Consider the following 17,674-nt stretch of genomic DNA (forward strand, 5'->3'; position numbering starts at 1 on the left):
TGTTGTAATTTCGCAGATCGCGAGGCTGAGCCTGCAGGATGCAGGAGACAATAATTGAACAAAGTAAATGGACTGGTCAGGAGAGAGGAGTATATCATACGTGGTGAGACCCCTTGCCTGACCTGGGATATCTCCTTTCTTCAGTGAGCGCAGTACGCTCACGTTTATGAGATGGCAGAGCGAAATAACCTATCGCGAGCGTTGCGAACTGCCAGCGCAGTTTTGTTCACTCTATATATGCTAAAATCCGAAACCGGTCGGGCAGCTCCATTCTTAGCCCGAGGAAATTTGATGTTAGTGGCTGTTTAATATAGGATAGCAGCACACCAATATTGACCTAAAAGTTAAGATCAGCAGGTCTCATGGGCCACTATCGCCAATAGTCTGGCCCCCATTGCTGTCACTGTGGGCTTCGTCATTATGCACCAGAATCCAACCAAGCAAGTGATCGAGATTTCAGGGGAGTCCAGGAGCCCACCGTTGGTGTCAGGAGGATTCCCGATGGTGTCGGGTTGGGTGAGAAACGAACCTCCACACCTGCTCTCCATACCCCATACTCTGGATTCCGCAGATCCGCGGTGGTGGAGCTCGTAACGGGCCTAAACCGAACTCGTTCAAACTTTTACCCCTCTACCAAAAGAGAAAAAAAAAAATTAAACAATTAAAAAATTCTGGAATTATTCTATCTTCTCGGCCTTCAACATTCCTTGTGACATCTTTGACTGTCTTTTTATCTACCGTTTCTTATTCGTTATACTCTCTTTAGCGCTTTTGGGTTGCGCCATTTTTTTTTTTTTTGGTTCCCTGTTTTCCTTTTCGCACTCTGTGACGGTCGAACGAACGCATGCCACGACCCAAAACTCTTCCACTCACCGAAGAGTGGACTGATCCCGATGCCTACGTCGACGCCCTTCTGTCCTTCGCTACCTCATCCGACATCTTCCGCCACCTTTGCGGCGGCGTGCATATCTTAGACTTTCTGACGCGCGAACCGGATCTCTATACGTCGCTTCTGCCGGAGCATTGGCGAGCGTTCTTTGAACATCATGATATCCAGGACCTCCTCGACTTATTTCTGAGGGAAGATCTCCAGCCCCTCCTAGATCAGAGCAAGGATCTAGCGACAGATGGAGGCAACCCGAAGCCACGACAGGAATGGGGGGGAGCTCCCTTACCTCCGACAGATCTCTTAGAGTACCTCCAGCAGATCCGACGGCTTAGTTTGGGTAGAGAATTCCGGCCCCCACAACCTGGGAAACCAACAATACCGAGACACATTGCGGTGGGGATGAATGTCAAGAAGTACCATGAGGTAGCACACTTTTCGAGATATGTCGATTCCCTGTGCGCAACTGCGGATGAGCAGCGGGGCGAGAACATAACCCACGTCGTGGATTTTGGGTCCGGCCAAAGCTATCTTGGGCGGACCCTTGCTAGCCCTCCATACAACCAGCACATTATTGCTATTGAAAGAAAACATCAATTCATCAATGGCGCGATGGGTTTCGATATCTTTGCGAAACTAAAGGAGAAGAAAATGATTAGACTATATAATAAGAAGGCCGCTTGTAAAGATTGCGAGGAAGCAGAGGGACCTGTGACGGTAGACCAGAATGCTTTCCCCCGTGAATCAGAAGGAGCGGAGAACGTAACCCCCGATGACAGCGCAAATCGAGACGTGGACGAGGAGGATGTTGCTATGATAAACGTCTTCCGTGACATTAGTATCGCGCCCGATGAGATCGGCTCGGCTCCACATAAGAACGATCCCAATAAGAAAGCGATGGCTTTGGCGGCTAAAAAACAGGAGTCCAATCAGCCCAGAGGTACGATGGATTATATTGAACACGACATTAAGAATGGGTACCTGGAACCTATCATAAAGGACGTGATTGAGCCACCGTCTGTTGCGCCCGCCGAAAACTCAACGAGCGCCGAGCAGGAAAGCAATGTAAAGCCGAATGATGCCCGGGTTATGGTTGTTTCCTTACATTCCTGCGGAAATCTGCTTCATCATGGCGTTCAGTCTTTAGTTCTGAACCCGTCCGTGAAAGCTATTGCCATGATTGGTTGCTGCTATAACCTGATGACCGAAAGACTCGGCCCTGCTACATACAAACTTCCTATCCTTCGAACCATGCACCCTCGCCTGACGAAGGATGCCGTCGCGTATGACCCACACGGCTTTCCAATGTCGAAACGTCTGGAAGACTATGAGCATGACAGTGGAAGAGGTGTGAAGCTGAACATTACTGCAAGGTCTATGGCTGTTCAGGCACCCTATAACTGGGGCAGGGAAGACAGCGAGAATTTCTTCACCCGGCACTTCTATCGGTCTCTCCTCCAGAAAGTCCTGGTAGACCGTGGGGTTGTGGCAAAGCCTTCCATCCCGAAAGAACTGTACGGCGCAGAGTCTTTGGATTCCGGTGAAGCGGGAAACCCTCTCATTGTCGGCTCCTTGCGAAAGTCCGCTTTTGCTTCCTTCCCTGCATATGCTCGTGCTGCCGTGGTGAAGCTTAGCCGGGATCCCCATAACGGCGAGAAAGTGAAAGCAGGCATGGCCGATATCACCGAAGAAGAGCTAAATGACTACGTGGAAAAGTACTGGCACATGAGGAAGTACCTCGGCATCGTGTGGAGCTTGATGGCCTATAGTTCATCTTTGGTTGAAGCCATTATCGTGGTTGACCGATGGCAATTCCTGCGTGAACATGACGGTGTCAAGGACTGCTGGGTTGAGCCCGTGTTCGATTATAGCGTAAGTCCAAGGAATCTGGCCGTCATCGGTATTAAAAAGTGAGATTCGTGGATCTTAATCGATAAATATCCTGATTACCGCATTTGCTTCCCGTGCGCTTCGAACCCTTTCAGACTATGCTTCGTTGCTTGAAGTCAATGGGACGATACGGAACCAGGAATCAAGACCTCAGATGTAGTCTGTTTAGACTTGGCATATGTGGATGACTCGCGTCGCCCAGCAATCTAGACCTTGTTTAAGTCGATAACTGTCTGGGTTTATGTATGACGATTACCGATGAGATAGATTTTTATGACGTGGTGTAACCTGCTTACTGTTGGTAATAAAATTACTGCTTAAGCAGAGAGGAAGAAGGCAGAAAACATTTAGAGGATACTAGACAATCTGCATGAATCATACCGTGGGACGTAAATTTGGTATAGACAATACAATGATGAGTCTGGCCATCGCCAAAAAGAGGGCCTTCGGTATGACTGCATTGGTATTTCCTACTTAAAAAGATAACAGCAGACAGGCCGCCCGAAATGGCAACGTTCAACGTCTTCTTCTAAGTTAATGAATAGCTCCTTTAATCTATATTATTGATTTTTATTTTAAATACTAGGATAGACTCTAATATACTGTTGGCTAGACCGACCAACTATGCAGTATTAAAAGATACATAACAGTATCCGGGACGGAGTACGTTTTGTAGTTGCCTTCTGGTTCCTTCGGGTTCCGCGGAATCCGAAACGGTATTTGACTTCCCCATCAGACCTTCGTCATGACATTCTTCCAACAGCCCCTACCCAGTGGGACATTAGTGTTACTCGCATACAATATCCTCCTTTGGTTATACCACACTAATTGACGCCCAGAAATGGAACCCGAGGGCCCCGAGAGTGATAGCAGGGAGTCTCTTCCCACTCGGCGTGCAGTGAGTGACCGCTTGCATAGGATGCATTACTTAGCATAACAATCAGACTAACAGTCCAGTGTGACCAATGTCGTCTTAGGAAGGTATACTGCGTCGGCAAACGGTAGACATTTATAGGCTTAGGGCCCAACTAATTAATCATGCCGGTTAGATACGATGTGACAAACGGTCGCCCTGCTCTAATTGCCGTAGTTCGCAGATTCTCTGTCGCACCACAGGCGCAGGCCAAAAGCCTCGTGAGCCACGGAGACGAGTCCTAATCTCCGATCAATAGTAGGCGTGTCCCACGCAGTCGAAAGTGGAGCCATTCTGACTTCCCCAGTGAAAAGAAAATTGACTTGATCGAAGATCGCCTGTCCAGCATAGAACAAGTCCTTCGGGACGTGAAGTCTACAATTACCTCTAGTACTCCTGCCGACACTTGCTTCCATGCAACTCCAGATTCAGGACAGATGACTCCGTCTGCTTCTGGACTTGCATCTGACATCAACGCCACGTTAGACCAACACGAGTCTGGCCCGGCATTCGAGGGCAATTCGTCTCTTGCAGCCCATTCGGCTTATGCGAGTCAGTTTCTGGAGACAGCGGTCTCACGCAGCGCGCTGCAACTCTCCAGTCCAACGATCAACACTGCCCTATCGACGCTCAAGCAGCTTGTCAACATGCAGGATTATCAGGCTCATCCTTCCTCACGAGACGTTCGCTTCCCTAACCAAAAGGCTATACCGAGATCAGGACTGCGGAATCTGAACATGCCTCCTGTACAGGTTGTTTTACCCCTGTTGCGCCGATTGAAAGGTACTATAGGCTGTATGCTCCCATAGACAATGGCGTTTTCTAACTGGCTATCAACAGAGGACCCTACAAAAACTATCTTGCTAGGGTTCTTCCCTTTTATAACAGCGGACAGTCTTTTCGAGAAGTGCCGCCAGGTGTACTTTGCCACCGAGGAGTACTCTGACGCTACGTTCATCGTGGTAAATGCCTGCTTGGTATATATTTTTAGTGAAATTAGCTTCTCAGAAAGCGACGCCACAAAACGAGAGATCTATGATAAATATCACGACCTCTGTCGTGTTAACCTTGAGACAGGTCTAGCGAACCTGAATCTTTTGATGCCTGCAACAATGGAGTCAATAGAAGCGCTTACCATGGGAGTAAGTTCGCGCATTATAGATGATCTGTTGGAGATACTGATCATCTAGGCTATTCACGCAATTGAAATCTCGAAACCCTCCTTGGCTTTGGCGTTGACGTCAACCGCATTTCGGCTGTGTCAGACGCTCGGTTATCATCGAGCTTCATCAATGGAGAACGACAGTCAACCCGTGAAGCAAAATAAGCGCTGTCTATTTTGGTCAGTTTATGTCACTGAGAAAGCCCTTTCGCTGCGGCTAGGCCGCGCATCATCTATACAGGATTATGACATATCTGTGCCAACAACAATTGAACTTCATGGAGGCCTCGAGCCGTGGAGAACTATCTATCCGCTATGGATTAATTTAGCTAGAATCCAGGGTAAGGTGTACGAGATGCTCTACAGCCCTACAGCCCTGCGTAAACCTGCAAACGAAAGGGCGTCATACGCCCGTCAATTAGCAGCAGAGATGCAAACGAGCGTTGAAGAGCCAATCAAGGTATGCTTCCAAAAGTGGACTAAACTATTATGTTGTATTGGTACAAGGCTGAAACTAGGTAGAAGGCCAGCCCGAAATTCGCGAACCTCTCTGCACTTGATGAGATTTACCTCAAGTCGGATGAAGTCTGCCGCCTGTCTGTGTTGACTCTAATATACAGAGCTATCCCTGCAGCTGCGGATAGTCGGAGTGCCTTCATAGACGAATGTATTGAGACAGCACGAGTGACACTGGAACTACACCAAAGTTGCATGACGATGATGGAGGAAGGCAACAGAAGTAACGACGTCAAGTGTTCGTACCTACACTGGTATGAGTGGAACATATTACTTTTAGTTTTAGTGTCATTGCGAATAGCTAATTATATAAACAGGACGATAATGTACTCACCATTCGTGCCGTTCATCGTTCTGTTTTGCCATATTATTGAGTCTTCGTCCTATTCAGACCTGATACGTCTGGAAGATTTTGTCAATTCGCTCCAGCCCAACTGTTCGTTGTCGGAGGCTATTGCAAAAATGCACCGGCTCTGCCAGGTCCTCAGCAATGTTGCGAGATTATATGTCGAGGCAAAAGCGCAGGCCCAGACGCAAGAGAACGAAGATCTGGCGTCCGTGGGCCAAGAATTTGATGTTTATCTGAGTGCTCTTGGCTTAGCGCCTACACAGCCCGAAGCCGGTGATGTCCGATGGAATGGTCCTGTTCCTGTGCCAGGACCTATCCCCCAAGGCTTGAGCGAAGGAGTCGAAGGTCAAGGATTCCATAACACTATGCCCCCGACTACATTGGGCAGCTGGTTCTCGGGAAACCAACATATGATGGGACTCTTAGAGGAGGATCTATCACTTTTTGATCCTTCTGCATGGTCGTGAAATTGTGTACATGCCGTATTTTGGTGCCGATGTATGCCCTGACATTGACACAGCGTGTAGCACCTCCCGACATCCATGCTTGTTACACCTTTCAACATGTATTGCTTGGGTTGAATGCTCAGGAATAATTATTCAGTAAGATACCAAGAGAGGACGGAGGTAGTAACTAGATACACTTCCCTCCATCGACAATCATCTCTGCTCCGTTTATGAAACTGCCCTCATCGCTAGCTAAGTATAGACACATGTTTGCAACATCATCAGGATCTGTCAAACGGCCCAGCGGCACATTCCCGATAAACTTCTCGCGGTTCTCAGGCGTATCAGGCATCCCGGTAAACATGGAAAACAGGCCGGTTCCTGATAGAAGGGGGCTAACGGTATTGACGCGGATATTGTGAGGACCATACTCAGCTGCGAGACCTTTCGTAGCCTGTTCGGGTTAGCCAACTGCCAGACTCGCGCAGAAGTCCACGGAGTCAAAAGGAGATCTTACATTCGACACCGCTCCCTTAGAGGCATTGTACCAGACCAACCCCGGCCGCGGCCGCGACGCACCAGTAGACGAAATATTGATCATCGAACCGCCCTGGCCCTGTTCCATTAAACGAGTCACCAAGGCCTGAGAGCCGAGGAAGATTCCTTTAACGTTCACGTTGAAGACACGCTCCCATTCCTCTTCGGTGACTTCGGCCGTTGGCTACTGCGAATCAGCGGACACGCCTCAGCGATAATTCCGGTCTCGATCCATATATACCTTGTTCCGATAAGTTATCCCAGCATTGTTAACTAAGATATCCAGTCTTCCGAATTTTGAAAATGCCAGATCCATAACGGTCGTCCAATCCTCAGCCTTGGTGACATCCATCTGCTGAAAGACCAGACTCTCCGGATTCTGAGCGGCGACTTTCTGTCCCCCCTCTGCATTGATATCGGTGATAATCACCTTAGCCCCCTCCTCGCCGAATCGACGGGCAATCGCAGCACCAAAGCCCGAACCACCACCTGATTCATTATTAGCGAGATGCATCCCACGCCACGAATAATAGGAATAGGAACAATGTACCCGTAACAATAGCAACCTTGCCCTGCAACCGCGCACCGGGAGTCAACTGTCTCGTCATGTTTTAATATAGTATATGATGTTTTCTTGAGAGAGAATGAAAATGCTTAGGGATCTTAATTGACAATCATAAGAATACAAGAGAAGATATACTGGTCGCTACGCAGAGTTATCCGAGGGACAAGGAGGGGTGAAAATGCGGAGGTGCGGTACGAATGCCGAACGCTTTTATTGCATCGCACCCATTGGACGAACTCTCCACCTCTCCGCATTGATTTATCTTACCCCCCAGACCTAACGGGAGGAGGGAGTCCATATGGATGGATTCTGGGCAGAATAATCCATTTCCCCCGCGTGAAATATATCCCTTAGATAATCAACAATTCTTCCAGCTGATGCATAGACCCAACATCATCACATGGCGTAGAGTTGATATTCTAGTTACCGTTGTATACTTACACCCAATAGTTCCTTGACTCAAAAAGAAACACCAGAACATAAATAACTCTTCACAACGAAATCAATACAACACACGACCACCCCGGGCGTTCAAATAATCATCTCGGGCCGTGTCCGAGTCCGATATTTGACGTTGCCTCGCACTATCCATAATGACAAGGGCTAGAGACAAGATAGCCTAATCATTTGAAATCGAGATAATGGTTGAAGAGACTGCACTCGTAAGATGGATGCCTGCAGTCAGTATAACTGCTATTTCGTAGCCTGTTACACATTCTCAGATCGAGGGATACATGCTATTCATTGCTAGCTTTCTCGGGTAAAATTGGGTGAGGCGCCTTGTGTTGTGGTGAAATGGAGTTAGTATAGGGAGTGTAAGTTAGGGTTAAGTGCTCTCTGCGTTCTGCTTCATAATGTGTGTGTGTGTGTGTGTGTATAGCTTGGCAACTCTACCCCTACTCAATGAGAGGAAGGATTCAGAACTATCTGTCAGATTCCAGACATTCATCCTTTCTCACCGAGTGAGCAAGGGAGAAGAAAGGAAGAATAGAGAGGGAATAGAGGAGAAGAGACAGAAGAAGAAAAAGTCAAAACCCCAGGACAATATGAAGAAGACACGCTTTAGTGCCACCGTAGATGCAAATAGGGTATAGTATCACCCCAACACGATCTATGACGGCCATGTTCGATTGATAGGCATACTCTCGTGGCACACAGACGCTCAGAAAGTTACGAAGTAGGTTTACAAGTGACAGCATACCTCTCGATATGAGGGTCATTGTGTCAATACTATTGACTATTACAAAGATCTAGGTCTAGGTCTAGGTCTATATCGAGCACGCCATAGATTAAATGAAGATCATCGAGATCCCAACTTAAATCAATGCAGTACCTAAATTGTAAAGATTGATTGCTCTCTTCCATCTATAGACTACCGACAAACAGGGAAAAAACATGCAGGGAATAATGAAGAAAAAAAAAAAAGTTAACTCAAAAATAAAATGCAAGTAAGCATCTCCGAAACTAGTCAAGACCACGAAAATGTGCTCTCAACGCTAATTTTTTTTTTAAAAAAAAAAAATATAATTAGGTTACTCCTCTTTTCGGCCCCCGAAAAACGACTAAATTAGATTAGAACTTACTTTTCAAAGGTTAATAGGCATGGATCGTAATTAAATTAACCATGGAAGTTTGGGAAGGCTGTTAGAAATTTAAGATGGAAATTAAGGTTCTTCAGTAATTTCAACGTTAAAGGAATTAAGTTTGAGGTTGCTTTCTGAGGGAATTCTTCTTTTGTCGTCTCTCTGTTTTCTTTAAGGGAATACTTCGGGGAAATTGATGTGATGGTTGTTCTTGATGATGGGAAAGTTTTTGGTGCGTGTTCGGATACAATTTCCGTGCTCCTTGTTGGAGGGTCTTGGGGGGTTGGTGAAGTGTAGGGTGGTGTAGGGTGGAATTGTGGGTTTGTATAGTATGTGTTGGCTATACTCTGTAGTGACAACTTAGGTATGGGGAACTATATCTCTAGGTAGTCATTTTCGTTTTTCTTTTTTGGGGGATATATATTGGTGGTGGTCTCAAGCAGCAGTCGCTTGTAGTAGGGCCAGTTTCTCATCCACCTCTAAACACACCAGAAAAACCAAATTGGGTATCAAATATCATTAAATTAACTATAGCACATATACAGAATCATCATAGAAAACATCGTAAAAAGACCCAAAGACGAGCCTATCAGATCCCTAGCAAAGTAGCCAAAACCCAGATACGCCCAATAAGCTTGACACTTTTTTTTTTTTTAATCCTCATAATCCAGACAAGGAAAAGCCTCACTCCCTCCTCGTTACGGAAGTCTCAACATCAACCGTTTTGAAGATAGCGAGCGATCCACCAGGGTTCTCGCTTCCATAATAATTCCGGTCTCCGTGAACGGTCGTTTCAACCTTCGGCTCGCTTTGAGCATTATGCATCAGAACGTCCTGGTCCGAGGTCATCTCCAGATAGCTCATGCGGCTTCGACTTTTGTCAGTTTTCATGCTGCGGCTCTGGTTCTTCATCTTGCTTAGCTCGTGACCGGAGGTTCCGCCGGTGGCTTTGTTGCTGTTGGAGTATTCGTGGTAGACGCGGGAGAGGATGGCCGAAAGGGCAGGGAGACAGGCGCAGATGACGCCGATGGCGATTTCAGCATTTCTGTTTGATTGAGGTTAATTAGTAATAGGTACTGGCAATAGGATATACGGGTCAAGGGTCCATGGATGCCTACCCGAACATGTTAATCCGCATAAACGCCATGGTACCATCCTCCGACTGGCCCGTGTAAACAATCAATATAAGCCGGATGATACTCGATGCGACGGCGAGACCTCCTGCACCGAGAATACCCATGACTCGCATCTTCTTCTTCGTTGGGAGTTGTAGACCTAGGGTTAATGGTAATGGGACAAGGAGGATGATAAGGTCGCTGACCACGCTGACGACAGCGTCGGCCATGATAATGGAACGCTGATTGAGACATGTGCCCGGATGATCGGGTGCCCAGAATTTGGAGATCGGGTCGCAGATTCGGATCTTGACGATAACGGCGGGGATGTAGTAGGCCAGCATGACACCGAGGAAGATGTAGATGAAGGTCACGGCTTTGCGGAATGGACTAAATACTCGGGTCATGATCCAGAGGAGTGAGACTTTGGTCAGGTATGCGGTTGGTCCGTACATGACCATGGTTACGTAGACGGTCTGGAGGGGTCAGTAGGGTGTAGCATTTTGGAGAGGTTGTGGTATTACTTTTTGGAAGACAACCTGGTCATGGGGGGATACGTCGTCGATGTGTAGACCTCCTCCATGGGCGCCCACTGCGGGTTGGTTAGACTGGTACAGGTTTGTGAATTATGCATTACTTACTGATGAGCGCAATGACGGAGTAGCAGACTCCAAGGAGCTGTTCTCACGCATGACTTTAGCACCGATGATTGCTTATAGAGATTCAAGGACTTACCCAAGCACCTAAACAGGTCCCTGTGTGGAGTTAGCATGCAAACTTTTATTCTCCCGGCAAGGATGTCACTCACAGTCTTCTTTGTTAAAGCCATTGAGAAGGAAGACTCGGGTGTATGCACGCATTAGGAAGAACAGAGTCATTGCAGCGATGCATAGTGACTGAGTCGCTGTGTTCCATTTCTGTACTGTCCTGTCAATAGGTTTGGCATCGTCTCGTTCGAAGAGCTGTTCGAGAGCCATGTTGGGTGATTGGCACCATGGGCCACCTTTTGCAGTGAGTGCAACTGACTAGACAGGGTTTAAGGCCGAGATTAAGACAGGGTATTAAAGAAATAGGAGTTAGGGCTATAGTACGAGAGGGGACAGGAGAACACCCCGTCAAAGCTTGGACCGATCAAATCTACATTGAAACCTAACATAAATTTTGAACCGTATCGCCGACTAAGTATTCGGGACCCAGCTTAGGACTTGCCCCGGAAGGGAAGAGCACGAAAGAGAGGAACTAGTGCTCCTAATAGTGTCAAGAGACCACCTCAGTTTTCAGACTGAAAAAATCAAAAAGTGATGGCTGTTAAAATGGCATGGCATGGCAAATGCCACACACAATGGTATGGATCGACTGATGCTTTGCATGATCTCGCTATATGATTGGCACGAGAATATGCGGCCAAGGAATGCAGATCCAATCCAGAATAGAGGTATCGTGACGAACCCTCCATAGATTTCACTACCATAGAGCCGGACTGGTGGGCTTTTGCCGTCCTGATGGGGGAGACTGCCGGCCGTTGCTTTTCCTAGGTGCTCGAAATCAAGTCTGACAGAAGGTCGAACCTGACATGGAGACAGCCAAGAGTCCCAAGACTTCCCGGCAGAGAACCGTTAGCCTGAAAGCTTTTCGATAGCCAGATGGAAAGAGTGTCGAGATTTGGGTGGAAGTAGAGGTGGGACCGTGTCGGACCTTTCTCGGTGTCCGTGTCCCAAGCGTCAGGAGTCAAATGTTACCTAAAACGCTCCATTGACTACCGGCTTTTAGGTTCTTTGGAACCGTAACGGAATCCACTTCCCGCCCGAAGTGGAGGCGCTAATCGGCTGTAACCCTTCAAAACTAAGCCCTACCTAGTAATGATATGTCGGGGTGACCCTACCAAATGGATACACCTGAGGGACTGATGAAGGATTCTTTCATTATCCTGAGCGATTTAGACGCAGTCCCGATTAACCGAAGCCCGTTGTCTTAGCACAGGAGCCAAGCCCGGGAACTGACATGATATTATATTATTATATTAATTTTCGGGAAATCTCCGTATGCAGCTCGACCATCTGATAGTTACCCTGCCCAGCTGCATTAGTCATAGTAATTCGGAGCTTGATATGACTTGATTTGACTTGACTTGACTAGTTTCAGGCAAATTGAACCCCCCCCTTGATATCTTTCCCTACAGGGGTAGTGTGGGTGTGCGTCCTGCAACCATGTGGATGCTGCACTCTCAATTGTCGAGAGGCAACCCTTTCCAACAAAGATTTCTCATAAAGCATACAATGGGGAGGACTTGGGCAAGTAGTAATGCACTTTGTTATAGATATAGCAAGGCATTCGATGTCCTTACTATTGTGAAACTTTGAACGTGGTTTCTTTCATTTCTATCTTGGTCCTTTTTTGTTCTTCATGGTGGTCGTTGCTATAATACGTGCTATTAATTCCCCGTAGGAGAATGCACTAGAAATGCACGATCCCGGATATTGCAGATGGTCCTTTTGCAGCGCCTGGGCCCGATTTCGGCAGAGGTGATGCATCTAGAAGATAGCCATGATGTTCGGTGGCGATGACACGCCACCGGGCATATTCAACGGCACAGACGCCACAAAGAAGCTCCATCGTTGGAGATCCTGGCAGATGCGTGCCAATGCCTCGAGGTCAAAGAGTTCGCCTATCACATGAATTAGAGTAGATCCATCAACGGTTTCCCGAAGCCGCTCAGATTTTCAACTTACCGATTGGCATTCCCCATCCTGCGAGTACATATTCATGCAGGAACACATCAGACTGGGGTGGATAGACCTGTCACAAGTTTATTAGTGCCGGCGGTCTCGAAACATGCGTCCTGCAGGAACTTTACGTACCTCCCAGCTAATAGTGTCGCTGGCAATCGCTGCAAACCCAGAGTCCCAAAGCCAGCGGAGCATATCTGTCGTGGCTTCGACGCCAGCGTGTTCCGGGCTCGGGTTGTCCGAGTATTGCTTCTTTTGCTCATCCGTCATCACGGTGTCCCATTCCCTGGTTACTCCCACCCGAACAAACAGGATATCGCCTTTCTGGAACGTGATGTTGCACTCCTTCGCAATTTCCTGGATGTCTGATAGTCGCACCTGATGAGTGGAAAAGGTGCTGTACGTGATTCCCTTCTTCTCCGCCCATGCGGCGTAGTCAATCATTACCCCGCGACCTATGACCACAGAATGAGGCTCATACTCTCGGAGAGATGCAGGAGAGAACACCAAGGGGCAAGGAGAAGATCCATACCTGCAATACCTTCCCGCGCCCAGTGCTGCATACCAATCCGATCGTTGCTACGGTCATTGATCTCCTCAGATGTCACACCGCCGTAGAACACACGCTCGGTCTGACCAGGGACGGTTTGAGAGAAGTGTCGCAGTCCATCCCACTGACTACTTTGTTCTAGATGCTCGGGTTATTAGATGTGACCGCTACCACGCTTCAGGTACATTTGAAAACCCACGAGGATTCATGGTGTAAATATCATCATAGGCCACTCCACCCAGAAGAGGGACAATCTTGTGCTGGCATGGCTGACGGTTTAGGTTAGGATAGTTCAACTTTGTTAAATCCCACCCCATCGTAACTCTCCGACCAGTTTTGATTTCAGTTGAAGCGGCTTTAGCCACCACTTCGGGGGTCAGAATGGCTAACTTCCCAAGTCCTTCTTCATAACTACCAGGCTTTCCCACCCACACTTGTTTGGGGTTGGGAAGCTCGTCAAAAGGGACATCGAAGGGGGAGATGCTACCCATGATCTTTTAACGGCGAACCAATCTACTTGTAAAGGAGCGAACCAATGTACGCAGCAAGGTATATTTTAGAACAGGAAGAAGATAACAAGAAATAGCGTGAAAGGTCAGTTTCACATGTAGCAGGTCAGCTGTTATACGGTGAGGTTATCAAGTTTTAAATTTGCTGTTAGCTTTCCTAAGCTTAATGCGTGCATTCGACACCCACTTGTCCACCAAAATCATTGAGTCAAACGATTTTGGGAGGGGCGCAATTATCGTGGTGGGACGGTGTCTAGCGGGGGGCAGGCGACAGCTTCGAATAAAAACGCTTGGGGCCACAAGGGGACCCAGCTAACGGTACGGCACAAAAACCGGTCAACGTACTTTGTAACGTGCAGGCATCAAGTGGAGCATATGGACATTGCAACGTGTGTGAACTCTGAGTTCCTTAAGGGAGCACAGACACGCACTGAATTTCGTAGAAGGAAAGGATAATCAACCGTCTGGACGGGATTTGCCAATTGGGTGAGTAGGTTTAAACCCGGCCATACCAAGTTTTAAGGGCAACCAAACGGTATGGGATTTGCATAGTCATGCATCAGAATGAGCGAATGGCGAGGCAAGGGATCATGCCAATCACTGCGGCAATCGGCAACTAGCCTCCCTCCTTCGTATAAATTGGCCGGAACTAGCATGTCGGACTCAGTAGGCTCAGTAGATTCAGTCTGTGGGGACGCTGACTAGGTAAATAATCGTTTTCAAGTCTGTGGTCCCAACTTGTACTGGTGGCATGGGCATAGGGATCAGTGTTGACGGCCCGAAGGAATCATTCCATAATTGTAGTCATAGAATGTGAGAGTATTGGGAAGGTGGTGGAGATTTCAGAGACAACTTAATTAAAAAAAAAAAGTCACGGGCGATGGGCTTCCCGAACACAGTTTAGTGGTTTTCTGCCGCTGACGCCTCGAATCCCTACTAAAACCACCACTCACATAGACTATCAAAATACACGAGGCGACGAGCAAAATGTCCCACACACCATTTCAAGGTTTAGTGCCGGACTCATCATGCAGCAAGCACCTAATCCAGAAATCGTACCTCTCAGACTCGAGACTTTGACAGAAGGTGGACCCCAAACATTCTCCGCGGTCCACCCTCGCCAATGCACACCATGCCATGCGTCCTACTAGCACTGAATAGTGGCCTTGCAGCTTTCCCGCCATGAGTTCTTAGTTCTTGGAGACTAATGCAATAAAGGAGTGGGTGGCGGCGAAAGCTGTTCTCCTATCGTTGTACTAACTACTGAAGTGGCTGTCGAAAATTTCAGTCTCGAAGCTGGTCGTGTTGATCCTCTGTGAAGCTAGTTCACGGTAGCTCGCAGTTCTATCTCGACAAATTTTCTTCTTCCTCCTTGGAGCTTCTTGAAGGGACGCAAACATTTGTACGTACGGAGTTCGTGTAGTGAAGAGTCCCTGGTCATATGAATTGACCTGTCAATTCCGTATCGCATTTGTTCTATCATATTTTGTTCTGCTCCTTGAAACAATTCAAACTCGGCTCAGTGCAAATCCCTGCAAGGGAAAAGCGACCTGTCCATCATGGGTACGTTCGGGTCCCAGACCAGCACTTATAACAAACTGGTCGCTATTTTCGTCGCTGTTGGTTCAATGGTAAGCGTTGTCTCACTTGATGCCTGCCTGGCAATGCTATGAATTCTAATTGGCCCCGTTATAGACCTATGGCTATTGCTCCTCAATCATCTCCAGTACGATCGGTCAACCAGGGTGGTATACCTACTTCGATCTTCCACAAGAGGGTGAACCGGGATATGCTTCGATTACGACACCAGCCATTTCCACCGCCAATGGCGTCTTCAGTGCGGGGGGTGCTGTTGGCACACTATTCATAATGTGGTCTTGCGATTACTTTGGTCGAAAGGTTAATATTCAGTTGGGTGCTTTCTTTTCGATGTTTGGAGGGGCGCTTCAAGGAGGTGCGAACTCTCTCAAGTATGTATTGCGTCACAGTTCTTTTTCCAGAGACGACCTCCTAACGGGCTTTCAGGATGTTCCAAGCCGGTCGGTTTGTGTGCGGTCTTGGAATCGGTATCCTCGTGACTGTTTGCCCCATGTATCTGTCCGAGATGTCGAGTGCTTTCCGTCGTGGTTGGCTGGTCGGTCATCATGCGATCTTCCTGGTTTTCGGTTACATGCTTGCTGGCTGGGTCGGTTATGCATGCTACTTCGCTGAAGGAAAATTGAGCAGTTTCGGCTGGAGGTTTCCCCTGTGTCTCCAGTGCCTGCCAGCGCTAGTGCTGCTTCTGGGATCACCATGGCTCCCTCGTTCCCCTCGATGGCTTATTGCCAAAGGGAAGCATGAGGAAGCTAAGATTGTGCTTCAGAAACTTCGCCAGTCACCGGATGATCCCGACAATCTGGTTGCTAAGGAGGAATATTTCCAGACGGCGGAGCAGATCCGCCTTGAAGCAGAGAGGTTATCCACTTATGGCAATGTGTGGAACGCAGTTTTACGGAAGAAGACATACAGAAAGCGAATGGCAATTGGCTTCCTGACGCAATGGGGCGCTGAATTTGGTGGGCCATTGATCATTGTGAGTATCAAGCTTCCAGAGGCCAAGTTTGTGCTGGATGTACTGACCTGCGTAGAATAATTATGCTGTCCTTCTATACACCAACCTTGGCATGACCGGGGGCATGCCTTTGCTGCTAAGTGCTGTTTGGCTAACTACAGCTGGTAAGAGAGTATGGTTGTGCTTGAAGGATGCGCGCTAACAGTATAACCAGGCGTTATCTACAACCCCCTTGGCGCCTGGCTTCATGACAAGGTCAACTCACGGCGTGGCATGTATATCACTGGCTTTGTTGGCATTATCATCTCCACCTCATGCTTGGCTGCTATGACCTCCGAATATGCAGGCACCACGAACAGGGTTGGAAACGGATTTGGAATCTTCTTCATTTACCTCTACTTGGCTTTCCAGGGGTTAGTACCAGCCATTAATTTGATCGTTATATCGAACAACTACTTATCTCTTACAGAACCTTTTGCGATACAACCATGTATCTCTACGTCTCTGAGATTTTCCCGACCGAAATCCGACCAATTGGCATGGGTTTCTCGCTTTTTGGACAGTTTGCTGGTGCGTTTTAGATATCCTACATACGTTCCTGTGAGTTGCGCAAATGACTAACTGATCATAGCCACCCTCATTTTACTGCAGACCGCCCCTATGGGCTTCAACAATGCTGGTTGGAAATACTATCTGGTCATCATCTGCTGGTCAGCTGTTTTCATTCCAGGTAGGTGTTCATGCCCGTCAGCCTCCCCGCTCTCGCTTACATTTACGCAGTGATCTACTACTTCTTCCCCGAGACTGCGCGGTTGACACTCGAGGAAATTGCAAAGAACTTTGGAGAAGAAGTTGCTGTTCACGTCACTGATGCGACCGACGAGGAGAAGGCCCAGCTCGAGCGGGACCTGGCTGCGAGATCCGACAGCTCCGAGCCTACCGAATCGGTCAAGGGTGCGGAAACTGGCAACAAATCAGCAACAGAGGGAGTTCACGAGGCGCCAAGGATTGATTAAAAGCCCTAGGCTATACGGAAGCAGTTCCCTCCGAGACCTTTAATATTTAGTTGGGCCACACCGGCTGTCCAGTCGCTACCATCTGCGCTCTCTTCTGTCCCATAACTGGGGCATTAGAGCCCGACATTTATGACGCTCTCTTACCAGGCATAATTTGAGTTGTCTAAGGCTTGCCGTCCGCAAACCAACTAGGGACCACGATGACGAGGTTTTGATTGAACTTCATACGATCTTTACGACATGACACTTCAATATAGATGAGTGGAATCTTATATAGGCTATACAGGTTGAATCTTAATTTATACCAGACAATGCCATGAGTTACCCTGGCACTTTGTCTTGAATATCTACTGTCTTACA

General features: G+C 47.8%; 6 protein-coding genes across 6 annotated transcripts; 3 read left to right on the top strand and 3 right to left on the bottom strand.

The window, feature by feature from the left end:
- The first annotated feature begins 784 nt into the window (after positions 1–784).
- Positions 785–3,194, top strand: BDV27DRAFT_123618 (uncharacterized protein). Its single transcript, XM_032065909.1, has one exon. It carries the CDS (start codon positions 845–847, stop codon positions 2,798–2,800), a length of 1,956 nt encoding a protein of 651 aa, XP_031930708.1. The 5' UTR covers positions 785–844; the 3' UTR covers positions 2,801–3,194.
- Positions 3,195–3,472: 278 nt separating this feature from the next.
- BDV27DRAFT_68680 (putative C6 transcription factor) lies at positions 3,473–6,288 on the top strand. Its single transcript, XM_032077307.1, has 8 exons — positions 3,473–3,674; positions 3,734–3,757; positions 3,826–3,947; positions 3,997–4,472; positions 4,530–4,831; positions 4,880–5,311; positions 5,374–5,621; positions 5,685–6,288. Exons 1-8 carry the CDS (start codon positions 3,618–3,620, stop codon positions 6,181–6,183), a joined length of 2,160 nt encoding a protein of 719 aa, XP_031930709.1. The 5' UTR covers positions 3,473–3,617; the 3' UTR covers positions 6,184–6,288.
- On the bottom strand, positions 6,267–7,423 carry BDV27DRAFT_68712 (SDR family oxidoreductase). The gene is made up of 4 exons (XM_032077308.1): positions 7,250–7,423; positions 6,941–7,188; positions 6,680–6,883; positions 6,267–6,616 (listed from the first exon to the last, which is right to left on the bottom strand). Exons 1-4 carry the CDS (start codon positions 7,305–7,307, stop codon positions 6,350–6,352), a joined length of 777 nt encoding a protein of 258 aa, XP_031930710.1. The 5' UTR covers positions 7,308–7,423; the 3' UTR covers positions 6,267–6,349.
- Positions 7,424–9,349: 1,926 nt separating this feature from the next.
- On the bottom strand, positions 9,350–11,647 carry BDV27DRAFT_123625 (putative integral membrane protein). Its single transcript, XM_032065910.1, has 6 exons — positions 10,771–11,647; positions 10,698–10,717; positions 10,604–10,640; positions 10,487–10,554; positions 9,966–10,438; positions 9,350–9,892 (listed from the first exon to the last, which is right to left on the bottom strand). The coding sequence occupies exons 1-6, from the start codon at positions 10,937–10,939 to the stop codon at positions 9,532–9,534; spliced, it is 1,128 nt and encodes a 375-aa protein (XP_031930711.1). The 5' UTR covers positions 10,940–11,647; the 3' UTR covers positions 9,350–9,531.
- An 846-nt stretch (positions 11,648–12,493) lies between these two features.
- BDV27DRAFT_142651 (uncharacterized protein) lies at positions 12,494–13,729 on the bottom strand (the record flags this gene model as incomplete). The annotated part of the gene is made up of 5 exons (XM_032069980.1): positions 12,494–12,627; positions 12,692–12,758; positions 12,821–13,143; positions 13,221–13,376; positions 13,438–13,729. 5 exons carry the CDS (start codon positions 13,727–13,729, stop codon positions 12,494–12,496), a joined length of 972 nt encoding a protein of 323 aa, XP_031930712.1.
- A 1,029-nt stretch (positions 13,730–14,758) lies between these two features.
- BDV27DRAFT_123635 (putative MFS sugar transporter) lies at positions 14,759–17,660 on the top strand. Its single transcript, XM_032065911.1, has 8 exons — positions 14,759–15,378; positions 15,443–15,717; positions 15,773–16,319; positions 16,375–16,462; positions 16,513–16,711; positions 16,768–16,868; positions 16,930–17,028; positions 17,079–17,660. Exons 1-8 carry the CDS (start codon positions 15,307–15,309, stop codon positions 17,312–17,314), a joined length of 1,617 nt encoding a protein of 538 aa, XP_031930713.1. The 5' UTR covers positions 14,759–15,306; the 3' UTR covers positions 17,315–17,660.
- The last annotated feature ends 14 nt before the right edge of the window (positions 17,661–17,674 follow it).

Source organism: Aspergillus caelatus (assembly GCF_009193585.1).
Source record: "Aspergillus caelatus strain CBS 763.97 unplaced genomic scaffold BDV27scaffold_33, whole genome shotgun sequence".
NCBI lineage: Eukaryota > Fungi > Ascomycota > Eurotiomycetes > Eurotiales > Aspergillaceae > Aspergillus > Aspergillus caelatus.